Source organism: Pterocles gutturalis, unplaced genomic scaffold, assembly GCF_000699245.1.
Source record: "Pterocles gutturalis isolate BGI_N339 unplaced genomic scaffold, ASM69924v1 scaffold36566, whole genome shotgun sequence".
NCBI classification, from domain to species: Eukaryota; Metazoa; Chordata; class Aves; order Pterocliformes; family Pteroclidae; genus Pterocles; species Pterocles gutturalis.
This window is the reverse complement of record NW_010106763.1, coordinates 5189-30649: the sequence shown is the minus strand read 5'-3', so window position 1 is coordinate 30649 and position 25461 is coordinate 5189. Positions and strand designations below refer to the sequence as shown.

Here is a 25461-nt window from a genome sequence, read left to right as displayed (position 1 = left end):
ACATGTTGTACAAATACCAATAAACTTACCAACCAGAGAAAATATCCCAAGATAGTGCAGAGTCGTCAGAGATTCCATCCAGGAGAAAGGACAGCAGTTTAAAAATCAAATAACTACATTCACTACATCATGAAGTGAATACAACGCAAGCTGATAGTACAGAATATATCTATGTATACATATATATTTTCCAGAAATACAGGAAATTACTTAAACATGTCACACAATTCAAGTTATATCTTGATTGTTATGAACTGATATGTCCTAGACAAACCAAAAGGTGGGGATGAAAGCCCTATACCCCTAGTATTTGGACACTGCTGGCAAAGAGCTGTGTCAAACACTTTTGTGTCCTTTGAAAACTTTCATTTGATTTTGCTGTCACTAATTACAGTGCAGAAAGTTAAACATACCCATTTTACACAAATTGGGCCTTGAAATTTTTGTCTGTTTTTCTTTGAAAAAATCCAGTAAGCACCCCAATTCAATATTACATTGTATGATATAGTATTGACACCTAAATTCCATGTTGCCATAGGGGATATGGGACTGTTTAGTGTGCTCTTCTCTTAAGAAAACAGTTTTTCCTAAATCACACTTAAAATTCTTGGATGTTTGGAAAACTACATTCCTCTATTTGTGCATAGCATTCTTACCTCTTCTTCCTTCAAACACATCATTGATTTCTCTTAACAACATAGACATGTCACTCAGTTGAGACTCCCAGGCCTCACAGAACACCTCGAGATTTTCTTTTGCAATCTTGCTAGATGGATGTAATGCCAGTGTTTCTGCAGCAGAAATTATCTGGACAGAGAAAAAAATATTTACCATTGGAAGCCTTAGTACTTAGTGTTGCACATTAATCTACAAATGCCTCCATAGGCAAAATACAAATTTGAACTGCTACTATTACGTCTTTGTAGTGTATTTATCTGACATTTTCAGGCTTGATGCCTGCATTCTTTTAGCTACCACCCAATATTAAAGCATAACTCTTTCTTAGAGCTGCTTTGAACAGACCAACATTAGGTCTCAAAAATTTATAGAAGTAATTTTTATTTATTTATGTCCAGTAGAAGTGTACGGAAGCTAAGCATACCTGTGGGCCAGTGACCTGAAAGGTATCTTCTGCATGTATGCAAGTAATCTCAAGGGGCTCAGTTCCAGAAACATGCCTCAGTAAGCGACACATCTAAATATTTTTATAAATTTAAAGAGAAAAGAACAGTAAGAAAAAAAAATGCTTTCATTAGTAGTGATAAAAGGTGCACATGCACAAACACACACACACACAAAGTTACTTATAGTCCTTTCACAAAATTTTTGGGGATCTCACAGCTGGGTGTTTCTCAGAGAGCATTTACAATAAAGACAGGGTTAAATCTTGAGTTAGAATATGTAGAAAACCACCAAAAGAAGGGAAAGTCTTAATAAATAAATAAAAATAGAACAATAAGAATGTCACATGCTTATGACTGAATAAGCCTGAAAGTAATCAGACACCTATGGAACTTGGAAAAATTGTAACATAAATGACTTCACCAAAACAGGCTTACTCAGCAATTAGCAACCATGTGGAAAATTTAGGCTTTCATCATCCAGGGGACTTAATTATCTTTGAACAAATCAGCATCAAATTAACTTAGGGAAGAAACACTGTTTCCTTTCACAGCAAGCAAAATATAGTCATCCCTTTTTCTTTTTTTTTTTTTTTTTAAAGTAAGATTAAGAGTGAACCTTGGGCTGAGAAGTAATATTGAAGTTTTCAGATCAAAAGTAGAATTTACGAGACAGCATATATGAAACTAACTGCACTGTCCATCAACAGAAATGCTATAAGGCCTCACATACAAACACTATTTAACCTCATAGTCATGCCTGAAAAAGAAAAAAAAAAAATCAGTCTCTCACTGGAACACGAATTAGTCATAGAAAAAGGGGAAATTAAAGCTGAAATTAAAAACCCACAGCCTTGATTGCCAGTCACAGAAATTCAAGGGTGTTGCTTCCACATATTCATACTTCTGGGATAAATACTCAAGCCCCATGTATCTTGGTATGTCTCCTAGTGGTGCAGTTATTTCTGCACCACCTTAAGACCACAATATATGACAGAATTTGTAGAAGTGAAGCAAAACCACATATGTGCACATTCTTGAATAATTCTTTTTACAAAAATAAGTTTTTAAAAAAATCATTCTTTACAGTGTGTCTGAAAACATAAGAAGGGAATTGGGGTGTTTTATTTGAGTAGATACTACAAACTGTGCTCTGAAAAGTTCAAGACACTAAAATTGTATAAATGCTAAAACTCTAGCACAGAGAAAATATAAATGCAAATTATGGAAGTGAGGTTCTCCTCACTCCACCTAGTTCAGTGCTCCAACACTATGTTAGCAGCCTTGCTCTCACTTCTTTGTGCAACTCAGTACCTCTGCTTAACACTATATATCACAAATATAGCAGGCTGAAAGGCAACCCTCATCATCTTGGAAAGGAACAAACACACCCATACTATTAAAGTCAACACCAAGAGGAGACCACAAAGGTCCAAGCCCCTGAGGTAGCATTCTTTGTGCAGGAAGTGAGGAATGTTCATAAATACAATAATATCTCTCTAATGCTGCCAATTCATGCTTGTTCTGAATCATATTACCTTCATCTATTCACAGCTAATTTTCTTCATCTGTCAGACAAGAGAGCAACAAGGTATATGTGGTAGACATCCTCTCCAGAGGTACTTGTAAGAGCCATGATCGCTCAGTAGTCTCAGAAGTATTATTTGTTCACGTGTGTGAATACTACTATATGAAACCATGGATGTATCAGTACATAAAACATATACACTGCTTTTCATGAAGGAGAAAAGACTTTCAGTGACCCACTGCTGACTGACAAAAGCTACACAAGATCTTCAAAACAGTTAAGTTCAGTGGATTAAGAAACTTAACCTTAGGTTCCCAGCATTCTTAAAATGTGTCTTTGGGTTCAGCTTGTTGCTGGATGCCTACTGCTTGAAAGAAAAAAATCTCTCATCTCTATTTGGATCTAGAAACCTATTTTTCAATTAATATTTTAGCCCCAGTATGTACATACAGATAATACAGAGTTAAACAATGAGTTTGAGCCTAGGTCCAGGAGGAGAACTGGGTAAGACTGTACATCCCTTCTACAACAACCGTATGCTGCACTGACTCCACTGGCTCAAACCACACCAAGAACACTACAAATTCAACACTATACTAGTAAAATAAAAAAATACAAAAAAAAAAACCCCTAAAGCCTTCCTAAAGAACAGATTAAGACAAATCTAGCCATTTTTTTTTTCTAAATGCCTTACCAAATGGAAGCAGCCATGAACTCACCTCAACAAGCTGTTCTTTCTGCTCTGATAGCTTGCACGTATATTCTGCTACAGCTTCTAGATTTCCTTCTACTCCTGTGATTTTTAGTGCTTTGAGAACCATATGGTCTGTGTGGTATTTTAGCAGATCTGCTGCCAAAGATGTTGCTGCACTGTGGACCTTGAATAGCATGAAAAGGAGGAAAAATAAACCTTTGAAGGAAAAAAATTACATCCAGTACCAAGTCAATTAAACTTAAAAGATTGATTTTTCCAATAAGTAAAAAAATCTACTGCCATGAAAACTCATATACAGCCTGCATATTATCTGGGGCTTTAATTCTTCAATTACTATTCAAAGTACAATGATAAAATCACTGAACTCCAAAAAAAAACCACCCACAACCAAATATGGAGAGAAACAAAAGAACAGCTGGGTAATCAGGACATGAAGCTACCATGCTGCTGCTTTCTGATAATGTTACAGCTGGGAAAAAAACAGGTGCAAATTTTGGGGCACTAAGTTCAGCATAAACATGGCACAATGGCCACTCTACTTCTCATGAAGAACACACATTAATAGAATCAGACCAAAGCCACACAGCATCTGAGTTTATAATATATTATAAATTAAGTTCCTATGGACATATTTAATTCTCAGTGATGCAAAGAAAACCTTGGCTCTTGACACAGCTTCAGAAAAGTAAAAACCAACTTTTCTGCAAGGCAACTGAAGCCAGAGATGGGTCTTGGAGAATTCTCAGGCACTCTCCCTAACCTCCCAACAAGTAAGGAGAAGCTTCCCCTTGAAACACATCCCCAAATCCAGACAGACTGTCAGACCCATGGATCTGCTGAAATTGGGCTGTGAAGGACTCTGCTTGACAACAGCTATCAGCAACAGCTGCTGTTAGTTCTAGTGACTGGTCATAGTAGGTTTCCCTATGCCCTGTAATCAGTTCCATTTTTAAAAACATAGGAAAAACCAAAACGACAACCTCTTTAGAAATAGCAAAGCATTCTTACGCTCATAAGACCATCGAGTCTTGTAATATTACACTCACTTTGTTGTATATTCAGTACAGTCCATCAAACATGGCTGTGAAAGAATAAAGTTATTTTTTCAAGTTCTTATGAATACAATGAGCTTGAAATTGTGACGCTGGTGGGCCCTGACTCTGTAGAGAAGAGAATGTTTACTAGAACAATATGTAGGGTTTTTTATTCCACTGGACTCTACATATTTTCCCCCCTTCCCCTGGCAGTACTTCCTGTGCAGTCCAGAATCAAGGTTTTTGGATTTTTTTGTTTAATTTCATGCAAGAACCCTGTTTTTTTGCCTCAAAACCTGCTGTGACTGTTTATTAGAGGAAAAAAAAAAAAAGCTATGACAACCTCTTATAAGCTATTTATATAGTGTTGCTCACATGCCATTAAAACTAGCACAAACCACTGATCTCAGAAATTAAGTCAGCTCTGACGAAAAGATACCTGCAAGGTTTGTAATGTTGGAGTAGGAACCAGCAATTCTCATTTATATGTAGTCTGCACAGATATTACCTTTTCAATAGAGATTCTTTTCATCCTGATCTAAAAAAGAAATTTACTTCTACTTAATGCTTTCTCTGATCATTATCAAGAAAATAATCTCAAGGAAGGAGCATACGTTTCTTCCACAAAATGACAGAGATGGGAAAGAACTACTTTTAACAAGGCTGTTTTGTGTTCTCAGCCACCCAGGCTCTCAAAAGCACTTTAATTACAGTCACAATACTTAAATTTCACCAATAGAGAGCCTGGTTTCTGACTGATACTTCTACAAGTAGCATTAACCTCGTGCATTTTAAAAAAGCTCTTAATAAGAAAGCTTTCATATTCTATAGGTCACCAAAGCAAGTCATACAGAACTTAAGATTTGTTAGTTTAGAAATCCAAACCCACTCAATTTGCTCCACAGTTTCTGAAACAGCATGCTACTTTTTCACCTGCCTTGCTTTTAATATGGAGCTACATCACAGGGCACAGGTAGCCCATTATTTTGTATTTTATGCCACCTCTGTTAGCTGGTTTACAGAAATAAATTTTCTGTTATTGGCACCTGACACAATTCTTTAACTCAAGTGCAGTGAATGTGTAGTCTGTTGCATGACATTTTCATAAATGGAAACCTGTGGGCAGGACAATATGGTAACATTTACATTTATGGAGCTGCAAGAAAATACAAGATACTAATGATTTCTTCCACATAGTCGCATACTGTTTTGATTGGGAACCCTTCCTCCTCATTCAGCACACAGGAACAATGTTACTCAAAAAAGATGATCTTACAGTTAAAGCAGCTTAATGTCACTCTGGAAAAACTCTGCTACTAACTTCCTACATAGGAAAAACTATTAATCAAAGTGCACAAATTATGTAGCCTCCATTTTCTGGAGGCCCAACACACTGCCTGACAGAAGCAGCACAAAGCACTTGTCTGCAACCAAAATAGATTCAAAGCACTGCTCAGATCTTCAGGACAGCTGTAGGAATTATAATCCGTAAGACAAAATTACTCATTTTGCCTCTATTAAGAAATATGCAGCACGATTTTTTGAGCACTCGAGGTTTTCTGATTACAGCAGCTGAGAGCTCAGTCTGAACAAGTTCACTATACTTCTCCAACATCTTTGCACTGCTCTGCAGCCTAGTATTGAAACCCGCACTGTCCTTAAACTTCATTTTTCCATCTGTTTTAATAGAACATTAACATGAAACAATTGAAAAGATATCTGAACGCTTTGCAAATATTTTGGAAGCTGCCAGAAACCAGTAATTCTGTCTCTGTCTCAAATCTGTAGAACAGACAAGGCACCAATGCTATCCGTTAAAAGTGGGGGAAGGACTGCTGATCAGCAAGTGTAGTCCATCCCATGTACCAAATGAAGCAGCTATCTCGTATGCGGACGTAAGTTGACACCCAGTATGTTTGCATTTAGGAGAAGAATGATTTACAACAAGCACATACACAGCTGCCAACTGTCTAGAAAAATATGCCAGTATAAGGCACTGTTATAACACATTTATGTTACAGAAAACAATAGAACCAGTCAAGTACAAACAAACAGCAAATGTATTCATTTAAGCACACACTACCAAGAAAAAGTATTTAAAACAGTGATGCATGCATTCACAAGCGAAGTTTAACCATTACTTTTAAAATAATGATTATATACACAGTACTTATTTCCCAACACTTTTTTTTAATTGTTGTCAGAGTTAGCAAAGGCCTATGTATCTAACAGATTTCTAATCAGTTGTAAGTAAGGACACAAAATATGACTGCATACTAACTCCCTAATGTAATTCTGATTTACTTACTCTTGTCTACAAAAAGATACTAGCCTTTTTGGGTACAGGATCCTATTTTTCAACTTCACATACAACAAGTAAGAAATTCAAGCTTTTATTCTGTTTATACTTGCTTAAACTAGACTTACCTCTTTTTTAAGGTCATTCATACACTGGCATGTTTTTAAAATGGCTACTTCCAAGTCTTCCATCAGATCCTTAGTCTTCTGGTTTTGCTACAAGCCAAAGAAAGCAACCGACAAAACATTACACAAAAAACCACAGCAAATCGCACCTTCACATCATGTGTCCTTAATTCCGAGTTGCTTTAGGAGATAGCCATTTGTTTCTAGATGTAATGCTTTCATTTGCACACCTTGGGTATACTTTACTTGAAAAATTCCTTTACGGAAACATTTAACACCAAATCAGATCCAAAAATAATAGTGATGTAAGCTAATTGACTACTTCGTTCAACAGGAATTTATTTCTAAACCTCACTGAGCTTTTTTCAGGAGAAGGGTTTCTTTAAGCTTTACAACTTCCAAAAATCTTCTGTCTAAACAACCTCAAGTAGAGCAACAGTTTAAGGCTTATTAAAAAAAAAAAAAAAAAAAACACAAACAAACCAAAAAACAAAAAACCCAAACACAAAACACCACAACAAATACAACAACAAAAAAAAACACCACACCACAAAACCAAATACCCTTTTAAAATAAAGTGGTACCTAAAACATTATACCAAATGTTCTACATTGAATTACAAAAAAGTTACTTAAAGTATCCTTGTAGATCCTTTAGATCCTTTAGATCATTGTCTAATTTAAACAAGTACAGCAGCTAACAACATTTTGTTGAGGTAGCTGCAAGAAAGCTAGGTGCTATTTGCAGAAGTGGGAGCTATGGAACAACCCAAATGTCAAGAGACATACACTGGGAAAAGAGTTAAGTAGCAGTGATTTTGCGTTCTCCTCCAAAATATATTGGAAACAATTATCCCAGGTGGGACCATTAACATGGCTACATCTGCAAAAGCATTAGCCCCTCAGAGTGTAAATTAACATAAACATACACACATAAAAGGTGTGTAGGTAATAGACATGCACGCCCTTCATATTATTCAAAGGAAAAAAAAAAACATCCAAGCCAATAGGATCATTTTCTCAGGTATTATTATTTGTTCTAAGTCTCAAAGCTCCCTGTCCCTCAAATGCAATACTTTTCTTTAAGTAATTTGTGTAAAAGTGTAACATTGCAAAATCACTTAACACAAGGAGCATAATGGTCACTAGAGTGTCCTTTTTATTTCTTTGACTTATTTAAGGTGCACATTTTTGCTTCTTCTATGCCCAACTTTTTTTATTTGTGTTTTTTTTTTTTGTTAAACCCAAGCGAAGGAATTGCCTAGCCAAAATAATGTTACAGGAAAATCTAAAACAGGACAGTAGCTTGCAATCTTATGAGCTTAAACATACACAGGAAGAATTTCAGAAACATTTAAAATTCAATCGATAGCATTAGATTATCTGTTGTGCTTCAGCTAGTTTTCATTAACATACAATAGTACAAATGAGCAGATCAGTGATGTCAGTCTAATTTAGACTTGACATAGGTTACAAAACACTTCTAACACACACTCTTCACTGAAGATTCACAGTTACTCTGCTTGCTACAAGGAAGTATGGTGAGCGGAAAGAGAAATAATTGGGCACTCTAAGAGCTACATATCCCCCTGTTATGGTTTTGACCATGTATTCCCATGGCACTATAATATTTTATTCTATTTTTTTAAAATCAACAATCCCACTTGAATTACATTAAGTTTGTCAAAAAATATTCATCTTCCAGGGAAGCTGCTGAGCTGAAACTAAAAAGCCACCTCAGTGAGCTGATGCTATTTTATCTGCTTACTGTGTCTTCAGTCACAGCTAGGCTGGGTTATTTATTAATGAAAACACTTAATGCATAAGCACACATATGTATGCCCAAGTATTTTCAGGGATCATATATACACATAGTCTTGTACTAGGCTCTCATTTCTATCATTTGAAATGTTGCATGTAAATTCTCTAGAGGCAATTAGTTTCCACCAGTAACTGAGCTTGGAAATACCTAAGTATACTGGTTTTGGCTGTGACAGAATCTTCCTCATAGTATCTGGTATGGTGCTGTTTTGGATTTGTGATAAAAACAGTGTTGATAACATGGGGATGTGTTAGCTATTGCTGAGTAATGCTTACACAGCTGCCCTACCAGAGCTAACCACCAAACTAAACACAGATTAGTTTCTTATGGTTATGGGATCCTATGCTATCAACATTCTATATGTGTCTTCTTTGTAATAACAACATCTGTATTATCAGTAAGATTCATATGCTCTTCAAACTGCTCTACTGCATTAAGAACACCTGACTGCAGCATCTGATTCAAAGAGGAGAACAGGAACAATAATGCTTTCTCGTAAGTGATACACTCAGTAAAATAAGTATCCTATACTAGCACATATCTGCCATATTTCAGAGTCGGCATCAGAAACAGAAACTGCATTTTTCATCTCTGCTTCTCCTCCCCCCTTTTGCATGTATCTTCTATCATCTTCAAGGAACAACACAAGGCAAATGACAGAGGGATGCTTAATGTGCTTCTTTATCATCGTTTAAATCTAGCAAAAGGACTAACAAAAATTCCCTGTAAGTCTTAGTGTTTATTATTCTCTCTCCCTTCCCTCCACAAGAATAAAAAACACCTAACTTTTTTAGAATATATCCCTTTTCAATAGTTTAAGTGTTTTTAATATTCTTTTGAAAACAAGAAACAGAGACTGTGGTCACTGCCATGGGATCAGGACAATTGAAGTCTCTGAACTACTCAACCAAAAGACCTAACTGTTTAAGACTGTGCAATGATACTTCCATTTGCTTTCTTGTTTTCACTTACAGCTTCATCAAAATTAGGCTAATGCCACCAGTAGCCTAATCTAGCCATCAAAGAATCAATGAAGCAATACCACTGGGGCAGGGGGAGGGCAGAACATAGTGAAGCTGCAGAAGTACAGGACAAATTCTGGCTTCCTTTTTCAGCTCTCGCTGTGAGGAATATACACAGATCTCTCTTCCTAGGCCAGAAAAAACACTGCATTAAAAATTTCTTTCCAAAGTAGAGGTGAAAAGATTTACTTTGCTAAAAAGCTCTTACAGCTTGCATCCACACTGAAACCAGCTGCTCTAGTTCCATTTTAGCCTGTTTAGACAGCTCCAAGATGTGTTCTCTGTGCTCATGACTGGTATAGGCAGAGTCTGTGAAGTCCTCCGTATGTTCCAGGATAACTTCCAGCATTGTCGAAAGGTTCTCTTTTGAGAGAAAATAGAGATTCTCACGAAGACCTTCCACCTTATTCTGAAACAGAAGCATATTGGTTCACTGATAATTATGTGATTATTCAGTTGTAATGCAAATGCATAATTTTACATTTTATTTTTCTTCTCAGTGCTTTTTTTTTTTATTATTCACTTATTTTCAAAGTAATCCAACAATTTGCTTGTATCCAAACCTCCAGGTTTTTTAAATTTTTTTTTAATGTAATAATAACATCGGCTAATTACTGGCCACTTCGAAGTAACAGCAAATACACTAGTGTTCTAAGTTTTTAAGTTCAGTAGGTTTCAGAAATTAACTGTGTATTCAGATTTTGTTTGATCTTTCCACATTCACATAATCTATTTGGAGTATTTTTCTAAAAATTTACATGTAGCAAACTGAATACTTTGAGGATCTCTGCAAAAACTTAAACCAAATTTTAAGGGGAGGAATAAAAAAATAAAAATAATAATAAAATCGAAGTGACAGACTCCAAAGAAATCAGATATGGTTGTTCATTAACTGTTCTTAGCTAATTACAAAATTTAGAAAAAAGCCTTTATCAGGAAAAATAGACTGAGCTACAAGATACAATTTCAATTCATAACGTTCCCTTTGAATGACAGTTTGCCCTTTTAAATGTTTGGACAAATATTTTTGTGTGCAGTTTTAAAAATACTACCAATTACAAACCAAGAACTCTTCAACAAGAACTATTTTAATGAAGTTCTGATCGGTATCCTGATACCTAAGTTTATTCACTGTTCAAAGTATTAACCCAGCAAAACAGAGTTCTGAACGCATTCTGATTCAGGAGGAGATGGCAAGTATCAGAAGGTGTTTCTTGGCAATGACAATGAAATTATAATCACCTCTTGTCCGATTCTCTAATACTTTGTGACAGTTATTCAAGTTAACACTGCTGAGAAGACAGCTCCACAATTTGGAATTTAATTTTTATTATTTTTTTCCCCAAAAAATTCCAGTTTTGCGGTCATTTATTAGGCCATAGAAAACAATACTATTTCTACTCTTACCTTGAATTCTTTGATGCCAGAATAGATGCTGATGGGGGCTATTTCATTTTCTCCATTTGGTCTAGAGTCAGTTACAATTTCTATTACCTGTTCCAAAGCTAATCTCATGCGATGAAAAACTCCATCTTTGTTTATACGAGCAGATTCACAGTCTGGATGCCTTAGACAAGTCTTTTTAAAGAAAGCAAAGTAAGTATTGTGAAAGATTACACAGGCTATATAGTGAAATGAATGCTTTCTGCTAAGCCAAGTCTAAAGAACATGTCAGAATACGATGAATTCTTTCTGTTAAACTGTTATTAAGTTAAATAGAATTCATACTGTTACTAAGAATATAAAGGTTTTTCTCTACTCATTCTTTACTCTTACATCCTTTTTTAGCATGAAGTCTGCAGTGGGGCTGAGAAAGAAGAGTCAGCTATTCTGCCAGATGCCATACTCTGATTTATCCAAGTTGTGTAAGAGCATGCATAATCACTCACCTTTGAAGCAGTTAGGAGCATCATGGTGCACTTCTCAAGAACAGCCCTAGATGCTGCCATTCTAGCCTTTTTCTTCTCGTCCTTCAAATCCTAACACCAAAAGAAAAAATGACGCAAATTTCACACAGTATCTAAAATGTTAACTGCTTGTGACACTGGAAAAGGAAACTCTCTTGCAGATAGATGGGTTGTGAGAAAGCTTCTTATATCTGTCAACTGCTATTTTCAGCCTAACTCATGATCTAGAACTTGCTTGTCAGACAGAGTTTAATTTATGCATTTATTCTTGGCTCTATTCAATTCAGATTTCAAAGAAGGAAGATCTCAGAGATACTGAGCATGTTATGTAAACTGTCACTAATGGTGCTATCTTTATCATATAGCATTGTTCATAAAACAGCAAGATGAGGGGGAAAAATATACCTGACTAAAAAAAATTGTTTGAAATTGGGGGGAAGGTAAAATTGGGCAGAGACAGAGAACACCATCTTTTCATTGTACTGCAGTGAAGGAAATGTAAAATAAATATTTTGTCTACTTGAGTGTTACATGTACCACATACTACCAATAAAGAAAGTCTTAACAGGCTAAAAAAGCAATTCCTCTGCAGAAACGCTTTGAGTACAGGAACTTTCCAAGAACTCTCCAGGGAAAGGGATCTATCTGCAAAACCGAACTATATCCCCAGAAAAGTTCACCAAAAGGGAAGATTTAGAGTCCAAATTGGGATGGGAGTGGGAGGGAGGGAAGAGAGCAAGGCATGAATCCCTCAACATGGAAGAGAGTCAACCAAGAGGAAGAACTTACAAAGCTACAACTAAGATCTTCTCAATGCTTGCAAAGATACTTGAGTACTATTTGAGTGTTAAACAGGCAACTGAATGAGACCAGCTGAAAAGGGTACAGGCCACAGGATGGAATTAATCCTAATTTACCCTAGATTAGCAAAAAAATCCAGATAAATCACAGCAGCAGTAAGCTTTGACATTTTTATAAAAATCTTATTTAGCAACTACAGAAAGTCTTTGATATTAAAATAACCACATTAAAAAAAAAAAAAACCAAACAAAACAGCTCATGTCTGAAATTCTGACATTACATTCTGATAAACCTGACTATACTCAAGAGTTTTGGGCATACTTATTATAATTATACTAAGGAAAAATACTTGAAGGATGTTTCCTCCCAACACAACTAACAATGCCACACAGCAGCCTACACACTGTAAAGTGAGCATATCAAGAAAGTCCTGACACAATTTAAAAAGCAGTAAAGAAACACTCTTCCCAAAAGAGTCAAGTAGGCAAGGAGGGTAGAGCCAAAGACCGGTTAACACTGAAAATCAAAAACAGTTGAAAAGAATATAACTTACTAGTAAGGAAACTTTCTCTTTCCAAGGAACAACGGCTATGAATGTTTCAGGGGAAAAAAAGCAAGTTCATTTCCAAGCAGGTGCTTTCTTTAATTACATGTAGCTTTTCCAGAACTGATTATTTGATACTGAGCATGTACTTAGCAAACTTGGAACACAACAACAGTAAAAGGAGTGTGGTATGGGTTTTTTTCAGCAAAGTTCTCCAATGTTTTATCTGAAGGATGCTCCGCCATATCACAAAAAAACCTATTTCTCTATGTATGAGGTTGGCCAATTGTTTATACAAATTGAATTCTGAATTAGGGACTCTATATATCTATATCAGACCCTGGTTCAGTTCTGAACAGAGGATTTGATTGCCGAGGAGAAGCAACTAGAGCTCACAGAAGTCTTAAGCCTCAGAAAACCTTTTATGTACACTGAAGTAGTAGAAAAAAGCTTCCGGCATGAATGAAAGGCTTTGTAAGAGTAGCTGCATGAGTGAAGTAAAAAACCATTACCCCAACACAAGAAGGTTTTGACCTAAACCTAGAAAAATATTCCAGAATAATATGAATTAAAAAAAAAAATACAAGCAAATGCTTTATTAGGATCTAAAGATTTAATGTTTGGAGTTTTCTAAAATAATTACTCTGAGTTCAAATCCCTTCACTATGTGCAAGCCTCAAATGTTTCTGACAAATAACAAGAGAAAAATTCTCTACCAGAGTAATAAACCAGAAAAGTTAGAGCCAAAAGACAGGGACTAAAGCCAAAGAACATCTCAAATAACACAAACCCAGGCTTCTGGAAGATAGGCAGATCAAACAACACAATGGTATTTCTCAGGCTGAGCTTTAAAATTAAAAGATGTCCTTTGTGTGGAGCAAGGAGTTAGGTTTCAGAGATAGGACACCAGCAATAGTTTTGTTTTGTAACAGTTAATCAACCCAAAAGAACCCAAATCTTCCAGTGAATCTGATGAAAATGATGCCTTGCATCTCTCATAGCTTTTTATTAATACTTGCATTTTGCCGGTCTCCAGTTAAGTGGGCAAACTCTACCATTTCATTTCCAAACTGGCTGAATATTTGTACAAACTCCTGGAAACTACTGACTTTTTCTAGTTGTTCCATTGTTGCAAGAACCTGCAAGATAAGGGAAAACACCATTGATTATTAAGATATTAAATAGAAAAATTATTAATAAGCTAGGAATATTATTATTTGCAGACACTTCTAAATCGTGTTGTTCAAAATGTATATTTTTGTCACTATTTAAGCATTCAACAGCTGGAAATCAACTCTAAATTAATAATCATGCTTCATGCAAAATGAGTAATTTGTTGTCAACCCTCAAAAACATTTTCCTCACTCATCCAGACACCAAGAGTAATAGTATTACAGGATTCAGGAAAAAATGTTACTGTCATATTAAATTTAAAAACAAAGTACTTCAAATTAATCTACAGATTATAGTCCTACGTTGTAACACTCAGTTTCAAAGTTCAATTTCAGATGCGTAACTTTGAAAGTCTAAAACCACAGTTACACAGTCAGATAGGTGTTTCAATGACTGTGTGCCTTAAAAATAAAAAAAGACACAGCATTCCTCAAAAGAAAACACAAAGTTAGAAATTAATTAATATGTAGTTTTATACTTTCCATAACAACTTACTCTAACTTTGAAGATTTGTATTATCTCTATATAAACCAAAAAACTAAATTAACCCAAGTTGTATCAAGCTCTTACTCAAGATACACGAAAGCATGTGAAATCAGCATTTTTTAAAACATTCAGCAAAAGTTACCATATTGCTTATAATTTACTGAAGCTATCCTTTTTCTACAATATGGTTAACAAGAAAGATTAACATTAGAATTTTCCAGGTTAGAGATAGTTGTTAATCCCAAAGTGATCTTTCAAATCCACTAAATGTCTTCAGAGGGGAAGACAGTCAAAGGAGTTCTTTAATAAGATACTGCATGAAAATTTGACAAACTGTACTTGAAAGGGAGAAGTGTCAACTTATTTTTCCTTTCCTATGCCAAAAGTATCTTCCTCCCAGCTAAAAAGAGCACTCTACATACCTGATTATGACAAACTACCTGCCCCCTGCAACCCAGGTAAACCCCCCCAGAAGTACTCGTTCTTTTGTAACAGAGCAACTCCTCAATCTCATAGTTACAACCTACGTAAAGCAAATGCTCCACTAAATCCCATGAGTGCAGTGGAACTGACTGCTTTATCATGCAATACTAGACCACAGTATGGGTCTGAGTGTTTTACAATATGCAGACGGTTCCACAAAGGCTGCAGAAACAGGAACTTCCATGATTCAGGTGCAGATGCATGAGCAGGGCTGGGGCATAAAGGACTTGGAAGGAAGCTGCACAAACATGAAGGTGCAAAAATAGCAGTATGCCAATGAAAGAAGCAGAGAACCACAGGACTGGGAAACTGAGGATGTAGAAGAGTGAATGTGGGTAAAGGAGAAAACATACAAGTTAAGGTCAAACTTTCTCTTCTAAGAATGGATAAAAAAAATAAGAGTAATTATGCTCAATCAGTCTTGGTTTAAGCAAGTAGAGTACTTCATGAGTATAGTTTTGGTCGCAAGCAATCTCCCTTACAGTTACCCTAGAGCATGTTCCTATCATGACAAATCTCTTGTCAAATAAAGAATTCAGTGAAAGCACATGCATTTCCATTATAGCTAACAATTCGAGACATTCCAGGCAGAGCTGACATTCTAAGAAACTACATACCAGGAGAAATGGTATAGACAGCTCTAAATTTATCTAAAAGCTTATCCAAAAAGATGTTAAAATGCAAAAAACCTTCAAAATTTTTAATTTTAAACCTTCTTCAACATGAAACAGAGTAATTAAAATTTGTATTTTTAAATACAAGGTTGAAAATATGTATGTAAAACTAAGTTCCTATTAATATCTAAACTAGAACTTAGTATTGCACAGGTACTGCTGCACTATGAATGTCACCTTTCAGACAGCAGTCGTAGGCTGACATTACTTCAGGGCACATCCATATTTTGATCCAATCTGCACAGTGCAGCAACACCCCCACGATCTGTCACTTTTCTGTTCATTGTTCTGGCACTCCTAACCTGACGGATGACACTAAGCGGAGCAAGACTTTAAGCTCACTGATGCAGTGACTAAGTCTGATGGACAGCGAAACAAATTCTGTAAGGTAGGAAAGATGTGGGCAGGAACTTAAGAAATACACACAATCTAAGAACACAGGGACAGTATATATGGTGCCATGGACGCAGAAGCAGGAACAGGATCATCAGGATCACCAGCCAGAGGTCAGGTTCTGGAGCAGATCACCATTCCAGAAGATCTCAATCACTTCGTTAGTCTCTGAGACTGGACATCCAACCACTAAGCTGTTTTTCTGTCCTTGGCCCTTGTTTGATTTAACTATATAACTAATAACATAAACAATACTATAAAACTAATAACTAAATAAAATATTTAACTATGAGGAAGATGATTATGACAATGAAAATGAAGGCATCCAGAAAGAGGCAGCAAGCAAACTGGCACTAAAAGTTTAACATTGGGCATTCAGTCTCTAAGATGAAAATGCAGCTGAGATCTTCTGGAACAGTTATCCACTCCAAAAAGCCAGCATCTGCTCCAGTTGGCAGTACTGATGATCCTGCTCCTTCCTGCCTTTCCATCCTCTATGCCATATTCTACTACACTGTCTCTGAGTATTTGGGTGCACTTCTTAAATCCCTGCCTGCATCATCCCTCTACCACAATATTTCTCACAGGAAGAACTGCTTTGCTATCCATCTTACCAGTGTCTGACATATTTTTCAGGAATGTACTGTATAAATACCAGGACATGCCTGTATAAGACACTATCATTTGTTTAATTTGGTCCTAGAGATGTGAATTGCTCTACTGGTACCATAAACAGAAAGCAACATTCTCAAGCACATGTAGACTATGTGTAGAAAGGAGAATGTAGTAAAACCAAGTAGACTACAAAGACTAGGGTGACTATGGCATTCAGAGTCAGACACACTTACTCTGGGCAACGAGACGTCATTTTAAATACTTTCAAAATTATATCCCGCACCTACGCTTACTATATTAATATCACTGTATATATGACAATAGTTTCATACATGTTTAAGCCTATCATAAACCACGCCCTGCTTCTGAAGGGATATATCCCTCCTTATCCCTTCATGATACAATCATTTGCATAGCTCTCTGTAGCCTAAATCTGTTAACACCAGCCACTTTTGTAAAGGTAAATTAATTCAGATCACTGCATGGCTGCAGACAAGGGCAGAAGAAAAGCTCATGAAAGGCAGCAAAAGGTATTAAATGTACCATTCTGGTCTCCCATGCAAGAAAAGACCAAAGCTACAGGTAACTTCAGCACAATAATATTGGTCAAACTGCTGCCACCTTCACCAGCCACTGGGAGAAGAAAAGAGGACTAAGCAAATGAATGCTGCTAAGTCTAAAGCCAGACTGGAGAAAGTACTGCCATAGTTTTTCCGTCCTAGACTCAACTAAGCGTCTTTGATCTAGAAGCTGCAAAATAGAGGCCAGTACGTCTGGAATGCAAACTGGGACAAAGGAAGAAAGATAGTATGAGGAGTCAAAAGAGGAAGAGGGGTTCTGCTCTGAATTATGAGTTGAAAATTAATGGAAAAACCTAGGTCCTATCAGACTCTCATTTTTCAAATATGAGGTTTTTCTATTTTTGTTTTAGCACATCAGGGTAGGAAAAAAAGAAAGAATATCCTACGGTCAAGACAGTGCAATACATGAAATAGATTACATGTGAGGTTACACGGGTCTTCATATTATTTGTTAAATCAACTAAGTAGTTGCAAGCTAAGTTTCAAGACATAAGTTAAACTGCACAAAAAACTTTTAATCTGTAAGCCTCACTTCACTAGCACAGACTTTCATTTGTGTTCCTCATAGCTTTTTTGCCTTAGACACATTCACAATGCTCTCCTTGTCTTGATCCTGACAGTACAAACATCCTATCCTTAGGAAGTAGAAGCTTTTATCAGCCATTTTACTGACAGACACATTTTCCACCTTGCAGCAAACTTACAAGTCAAGTAAGCAGTAACACAGCATCTTCTATAGCATACTAAATCAATAGTGCAATATAGGTTACATAAAACATAGAAAGTCACTGAAAATTGTTATTTTATTCCTCCTGACTTACAGCCACCCCCTTTCAGATATCTGGTAGGTGAACATGTGTAAGACATTTATTTTTACCTCTTTATTTGGCACTTCCCCTAGAGATACAATGAAAATATCACTTCATTTAGCACTGCTCATTTGCATTGACTCCAAGTACCAGTTAAACAACACAAAAAAAAAAGAGTTACAAATACCTTGTTTCTGGAAGTTATAATTTGCTTGATTACAATTCTGTCTGCTAACACCAGCACCTTTGTGACAGAAGAAAGCAACAACCTTGCAGCTTTTACCACACCCGTTTTGTCTGTAAAGATTGTTATGTGGCTATCAGATTCTGGATGATCTAAGCTTGCCACATCTGTAAGGTGTGCAATTGTTTCACCTAGAGGGAAAAAAAATAATTAACATTACATACCTGCAAAAAAGATAATGCACCATTAAGCATTCTTAACTTTCATTTTGAGGGACAAAACAACAATTTCAGAGCTACCTACAACTTTTACTTCACTTCACTTCCTTCTACTGACTGTTGGTGGCACCCTCTCCATATTTAAATTGGGAATATTATTCAGCGCTGCCTCATTCTTCCATCTGTAACATACACTAATTTTCTTACAGTAGTCTACAGATATTTAACGTGGAGGGAGTAGAGCTGGGGAGTATGGAGGGAGCAGAGCTGGGGAGTATGGAGGGAGCAAACATTAACGGGAGATATTTTTCCAATTTTCATTACCAAAGTCAAATCAGTGTTGATGCAGCATCAGCCCACTGAAGGAGTAAGACAGAGAGCAAGGAAAGAACTACAAATTCCCCTCCACTTTCCAAATTTCAGTGGATTTCCTATTCCTGTAGAAGTCTTCAGACATTAAGAATAAAGGGATTCCAAACAATAACTTTATAATTTATTAGATTGAAACATTACAGTGAGACTACTGCACTTTATGTTCAAAGGAGAAACATCAAACAGCGTGTTGTCAGAGACAGGAGAAGAAAAAAAAAAAAAAGGCAAACCAGCATTGATTTTCAGTTCATAAGCATCTTTTTATTCAACAAGCATTTAATATGATGATAACTAAATAGGAATATTTATGCAGTCAAAAATTCTACAGTCCAATGCAGCCAATGGATCTCCTTGCCTGAGAAAAATCACAGGCCCCTATTGAATTAAATCTTCCGGAGTACCCTAGATAATAGTGCAAGAAAGGAAAGGCATAGAGCAGTTTCCTATTCCATAACCGTAGAATGACTGCTGGGAGATTGAACTCAGGCACACTTCGATACATGCTTTTTGTTAGCATGCAAGACAAGATGATCAACCCACAACCAACCTGCAGATCATCCTGAAAGACAAAATCTAGGGCATTTGATCAAGTCCCCTGTGACTCATCTTCAAAACTTCAACTAAGCTAATTCACCTAAGCAGACAAGATACTTACTTCAAAAGCCTTATAAAGCCAGAGGTCCCACATGAAGAACCTGAGGGTATATTATTACTCCAGAAATATCACACTCAAGTGCTATGGAACAAGGAAGGCATGACAGTCCTTCAAACCACAGAGCTCCATGCTTCATAGTGCTTATATATAGATTCTGTCCTCCAAATCATCCATATGAAGCAGAAAAGGCAATTGGGAAAAGCCAGCGCAGACCCACAAGGGTGAATAATTCCTTATCGACCTGAATGCCTTCTACAATGAGATGATGCTGCATATCTCAACTTTAGCAAGGTCTCCAACACGATATCCTATAATGTCCTTATAACTAAATCATACAGACTGGACAAGTGAACAATAAGTTGGGTAGAAAATGGACCTGACTGTAGGGCTTGGGGATGGTGATGAGCAATACAAAGCCCAACGGACTGTTGGTTACCAGAGGCATCCCTCAGGGATTGATACAAGGCAACAAAACTGTTCCTTGGATGATGGGCCAGCATGTTCATCAAGCATGTGAACAAAACCAAACTGAGAGTGTCTGATCTGCTGTAGGACAGCGCTGCTAGACAGAGGGACAGGCTGGAAAGATGACTGACAGGAAGCTTGTGAAGTCCAACAAAGGCAGTAATACCAAGTCCTGCATCTGGGCCAGGGTAACACCAGGCAACAGGACACACTGGGGTCAGCTGCTTAGAGGGGATCTTTGTGGGAAAAGACACGACAGTCCTGGTGGACAAAGAGTTGAACAGGAGTCAATAACAATGGCCAGCTGTTCCCAGCAGTGGAACCGTCAGGCTGCAGAAATGGTTCTTCCCTTCTGGCTGGCACTTGCGAGGCAGCATCTGTAGTACCATATCCAGTTTGAGGCTCCCCAGTACAAGGGGCAACATGGACATAGTGGAGCATGTGACATAAGGGGAGAGGCTGAAGGAAGCAGGTTTGTTCAACCTCAAAAAGAGAAGTGTAAAGGTCAACGGCAGAGTTTACTGTGGTCTATAGCTACCTATCTAATGGGCAGGTATGGAGAAGATAGAGACAGACTGACCCCAGAGGTGCATGGTGATAGGACAAAAAGCAATGGACAAGATATAAGAAAATACTTTTGCAATTGTAAGGGTGGTCAAACACTGTAAAAGGTGTACAAGAAGTTGCACAGTCTCCATTCTTGGAGTTAAATATATCTTCCAACCTAAGTTATTCTGTGATTTTATTTATCCATTTTAAACTGCTAGTTTTCAACCTTCTTAATTTAGTCCTTCTCAATACTAAAAGACAAGACAAAAATAGAAGAGGCCTATTTATCGCTTACATTTTACTCCATGTCTTTCTTTAGGGCTATGTAGTCAACTGGTAGAGAATACCAAAAATGTTATGACACCAAGTCATTCTTCACATGTGTTTTGTCTTTTAAATTAACCAGTCTTTCCCAGTTTTAGAGGGGGGAGAAAAAAAAATTATCACAGATGGGCATGCAAAATTGTGCTGCTTTGAGTTACATTCCACTACTACACTGTCACTGTAAACACTGACACAGTGCAAGAGTAATGTTAGGCAAAATCTGCTACATGACCCTCTGCAGTGTTTTACAGTTCTATTTTGAGTCAATCACATTACAAGGTTTATTACAAGGAAAGTCATAACAAGTTTGAAACACTTCAGATCACTGATTATACCCTTCATAAGAGACACATACAACATCTGTCATCCTTCAAAGTCTCTGCAGGATATACAGTTGATTTAAAGACTCCCCACTTTTCTTGGCAACTGAGACTTGGCAAATGTTCTAAATCCTTTAGTGTTGAAATCCATCTTTTACACCTAAAAAAAGTGTTCCTTTACTTTTTGAGGCACCATCTCATTCACCAGCTAAAAAGAAGGGAGAACAGCCGTACAACATCCTGTGTCCTAAACAGCAAGGGCTTTCTGCTACCCATGCCATCAGAACATGGGATTCTTTTCTACAAGTCAATATTCTTGGCCATAATTGGCCAGGAGATTTTACTGGCTTGCTTGGGAACACCAACATTGTTCAAAATGGCACTTGAGCAACTGTATTTAGAGACTGAATTCAGAGGACAGTTATCCATAAGAATTTCTCTGCACAAAGGACTCTCTTACTTTGTCCAACACTTAACAAAGCACAGATATAATACTGGTACAAAAAAAAAACAAAAAACCAACCCACCAAAAAAACGAGCAGCAAACATGCGTGACATACTAAATTTCCCAAGTAAGTTAGATCTCAAACAGATAGCTCAAAAAGAGCAAATAACCGATCTGTGCCAAGGTAAATGTGAGGTTTGACAGAAAAGTAAACAGTCTACATCTTCAGTCCATTACTGCATAACAGGAAATAAAACTTAAAATGTAAAAAAGTATAACCATTTGGTGAGAGAAAATACTGCAGACTACTTTTAGGTTCCGAGTTCCTCCTGGATACACTGACAGGGAGAAAAAACCCTTGTCCTCATGTATTGTGCTTGCATGGCAAGATTTTGGTAACGGGGGGCTACAGGGACAGCTTCTGTGAGAAGTTGCCAGAAGCTTCCCCCATGTCCAATAGAGCCAATGCCAGCCAGCTACAAGATGGACCCACTGCTGGCCAAGGGCCGAGCCCATCAGTAACAGTGGTAGCACCTCTGTGATAACATATTTAAGAAGGGGAAAAAGTTGCTGCGCAACAGCAACTGCGGCCAAGGAGGAAACTGAGAATATGTGAGAGAAACAGCTCTGCAGACACTCAGGTCAGTGCAGAAGGAGGGGAGGAGGTGCTCCAGGCGCTGGAGCAGAGGTTCCCCTGCAGCCCGTGGTGCAGCCCATGGCGAGGCAGCTGTGCCCCTGCAGCCATGGAGGGTAACGGGGCAGCAGAGATACACCTGCAGCCTGGGGAGGACCCCACGCCAGAGCAGGTGAATACACCAGAAGGAGGCTGTGATCCTGTGGGAAGCCTGAGCTGGAGCAGGCTCCTGGCAGGACCTGTGGCCCCATGGAGAGAGGAGCCCAGGCTGGAGCAGGTTTGCTGGCAGCACTTGTGACGCCGTGGGGGACCCACACTGGAGCAGTCTGTGCCTGAAGGACTGCACCCGATGGAAGGGACCCAGGCTGGAGCAGTTCATGAAGAACCAAAGCCCGTGGGAAGGCCTCGTACCGGAGAACTTGGTGGAGGACTGTCTCCTGTGGGAGGGACCCCACACTGGAGGAGGGGCAGAGTTTGAGGAGTCCTCCCACTGAGGAAGGAGCGGCAGAGACAATGTGTGATGAACTGACCACAAGAAGTTAAGCCTAGGAAGAAGGGAGGGGTGGGGGAAAGGTGTTTTAAGATTTGACTTTATTTCTCATTATTCCACTCTTATTTGATTGGTTATAAATTAAATTAATTTCCTCACATCAAGTCCATTTTGCCCATGACAGTAATTGGTGAAGTGATCGCCCTGTCCTTATCTTGACCCATGAGCCTTTTGTTGTATTTTCTCCTCCCCCATCCAGCTGAGAAGGGGCAGTGATACAGCAGCTTTGGTGGGCACCTGGTGTCCAGACAGGGTCAACCCAACCACATCACAACTGGAAAGTCAAGAAGTAAAGACTCAGACTGTACTGCTCTTCTAGCAGCTGAGATTATCAACATAAACGTTGGAAATTTTGACTTGTCAGCATTTTACTTGGATCTCTGAAGAGAACACACATGCTTCACATAACAAATGGAATGTTTTCAAATTAGGACATTTCTGTTTGCAGCCAAGTTTACTGGAGCGACCATCAATTTTCAGTCTGAAGTTTATCTAGAATAGTCCTTCAAATCACAGAAACAATCATCCATCACCAGCATGTCTCTAGACATTGAGACTCCTTGTTGAGGGATTTTCAGAGGATTTCTTACAGTACCATGCCCAATTTCTAAGCTTTTTTTTTTTTTTTTAAATCACAAAAATAGTATGAACTGCATCCCCAAAGTCTGAGGCCAGCACAGTGATTCAGCAAGAAATATACTGGCTAGGACACCAAAAAGGCAAGTTTCTCAGGCTTTTGAGGTTATTTAAAAGATAAAAGAACATACAGTTACCCACAAGTCCACTCTTTATCTTAACAGATCAATTTTAAGCACAGTAATCCATGTCTTGGAATAGGGTACTACTCCTTTCTGCAGTTACCAAGACATTAGTGTTGAAGGGTTATTGATTTGCCTCCACATCTGGAAACTTAAGATTGTCTCCCTGAAGCCACAGTAAGCAGGAAGCCTGTCACATCTGTAGGTACTTCCACCTCCTTAAACAGGAAAAGCTTCAAGCAGTATTTCCCATGATTCTAATGTATTTGAAAGCAAAAACAAAACCACACCACCACTAACAACAAAAGGAAGGTTCTAGATGTGATCTTCTTGAAGGCTACACTGCAGATCTAAGAATACGCCTTTACTACAAGCCACTGAAATATCATACAAGGAACAATATTTAATATCTAGGAAAGTAGTTTCTAGCACAACACTGAAACTCTGTTACAGTATCAGAGAACGTAACTTGCTGTTTCCCTAGACAGAGGCTTCTGGGGGAAAGCAGAGGGTGACAGCAGGCAACTCAATCAATTATCCATACTTCACATTCAATCCACATGCACAGCAAGTTCGCAACAAAAGTTGAATCCAGCAGAAAGAGAAGTACAATATGATTTTCATTCTACTGATGGGAGTCATCTTACTGAATCCTGATGAAATATGGGTCGACACTGACCTTCATACAGACATTCAGATTTAGAATGCAGTAACCTCATGTGGTGGTGCGCCCCCCGCCCCGCGGCTATTTCATGCCTGGTGCAATTCATCCCCTACTGGGTCATACACCAATTTAGGGTGAGTCAGGAACAAGCTGTGAAACCAAGCACCACGGCACCTCTCTGGTGTCCCTGGTTCCTGCTCCCCATTGTGGTGGTGAACCAGAGCGTTGAGCACCCTTCAATGTACCTGGTCCTTGCCTCAAACAATGGTGACAGTAAATCACCTCCTGACAACCTCGTGCACCTGCACCTAGGGGGGATGATACACTGTAGTAGCTTGTGAAATGCACCAGAACGTTGCATCAGCGGAGGTGGGCTAAAATGGAAAAGTACTTGAAAAAAGTCAATTATTTCAGACCCTAAATTATCAGCGACCAAAAATGGAGACCCTCTGAGCTCTCCCGAACTGCAGCAGGCTGTGGCCAGCATCCCCCCTGAGCTGGGATGCCTCTCAGGACCAAAGACGTCTAAGGACCATCTGCTGGCAAAGGCCACAATAGGCCTGGACAAATTTCTACTTCTTGAGGATCAAGGATTGCCTGTTGAGGAATCCCAACGCATTGTATTTGCTCTAAGCCTGAGTAGAAAGGGGGAACTTTTAACTATAGGCTAGTCTCCTCTATCTACCTCTTTTACAGAGGGAGAAGAGAGAACCTATTGATTATAGAGTATCTCCCCTGCTTACATATTTTACTGGATCCAAATATTTTCACAATGATTATTTGTTTGTCTGTTTCTATGTTTTGCATGCTTTGTATACACATACATATATTTAGGATACCTTGCAAGTTAGTGTGAATCTTGTAATTCTCAAATCTGTAATTGTCACTATTCTAATCAAAGTATATTTTTAGTGAATCTTTAAATTGATCAATCATTAAAAGCTGCTAAAAAACTTTGCTTTACCTCACACTAATAATAAAGCTTAAATTGTTGCTAAATTGTAACCATGTGAGAGATTTCATCTGCAACACCTCAACAGCATAACACTCAAATTACTTAAAATACTCCACTGTTTTAGCTTGAGAACAATGAACTCTAATGTTGTATTCTCAACACTCTGTTCTTTGTCTGTAGTAACATCATAAAACAAAGAGTAGTCAGGTAACTCCTTGTGGCAAAAGTTCCTAATAA

At 37.9% G+C, this 25461-nt stretch overlaps 1 protein-coding gene across 1 annotated transcript in view; it reads right to left on the bottom strand.

Annotated features, from left to right (window-relative positions):
* CTNNAL1 (catenin (cadherin-associated protein), alpha-like 1) overlaps window positions 1-25461 on the bottom strand; it is a gene marked incomplete at its 5' end in the record, with an annotated part of 39053 nt that overhangs the window by 13124 nt on the left and 468 nt on the right. Inside the window, 9 exons of the mRNA XM_010087888.1 lie at window positions 657-807; window positions 1103-1195; window positions 3369-3527; window positions 6826-6912; window positions 9874-10074; window positions 11073-11243; window positions 11555-11644; window positions 13937-14056; window positions 18319-18506. Coding sequence (XP_010086190.1) covers window positions 657-807; window positions 1103-1195; window positions 3369-3527; window positions 6826-6912; window positions 9874-10074; window positions 11073-11243; window positions 11555-11644; window positions 13937-14056; window positions 18319-18506 — 1260 coding nt within the window. The remainder of the gene's footprint in view (window positions 1-656; window positions 808-1102; window positions 1196-3368; window positions 3528-6825; window positions 6913-9873; window positions 10075-11072; window positions 11244-11554; window positions 11645-13936; window positions 14057-18318; window positions 18507-25461) is intronic.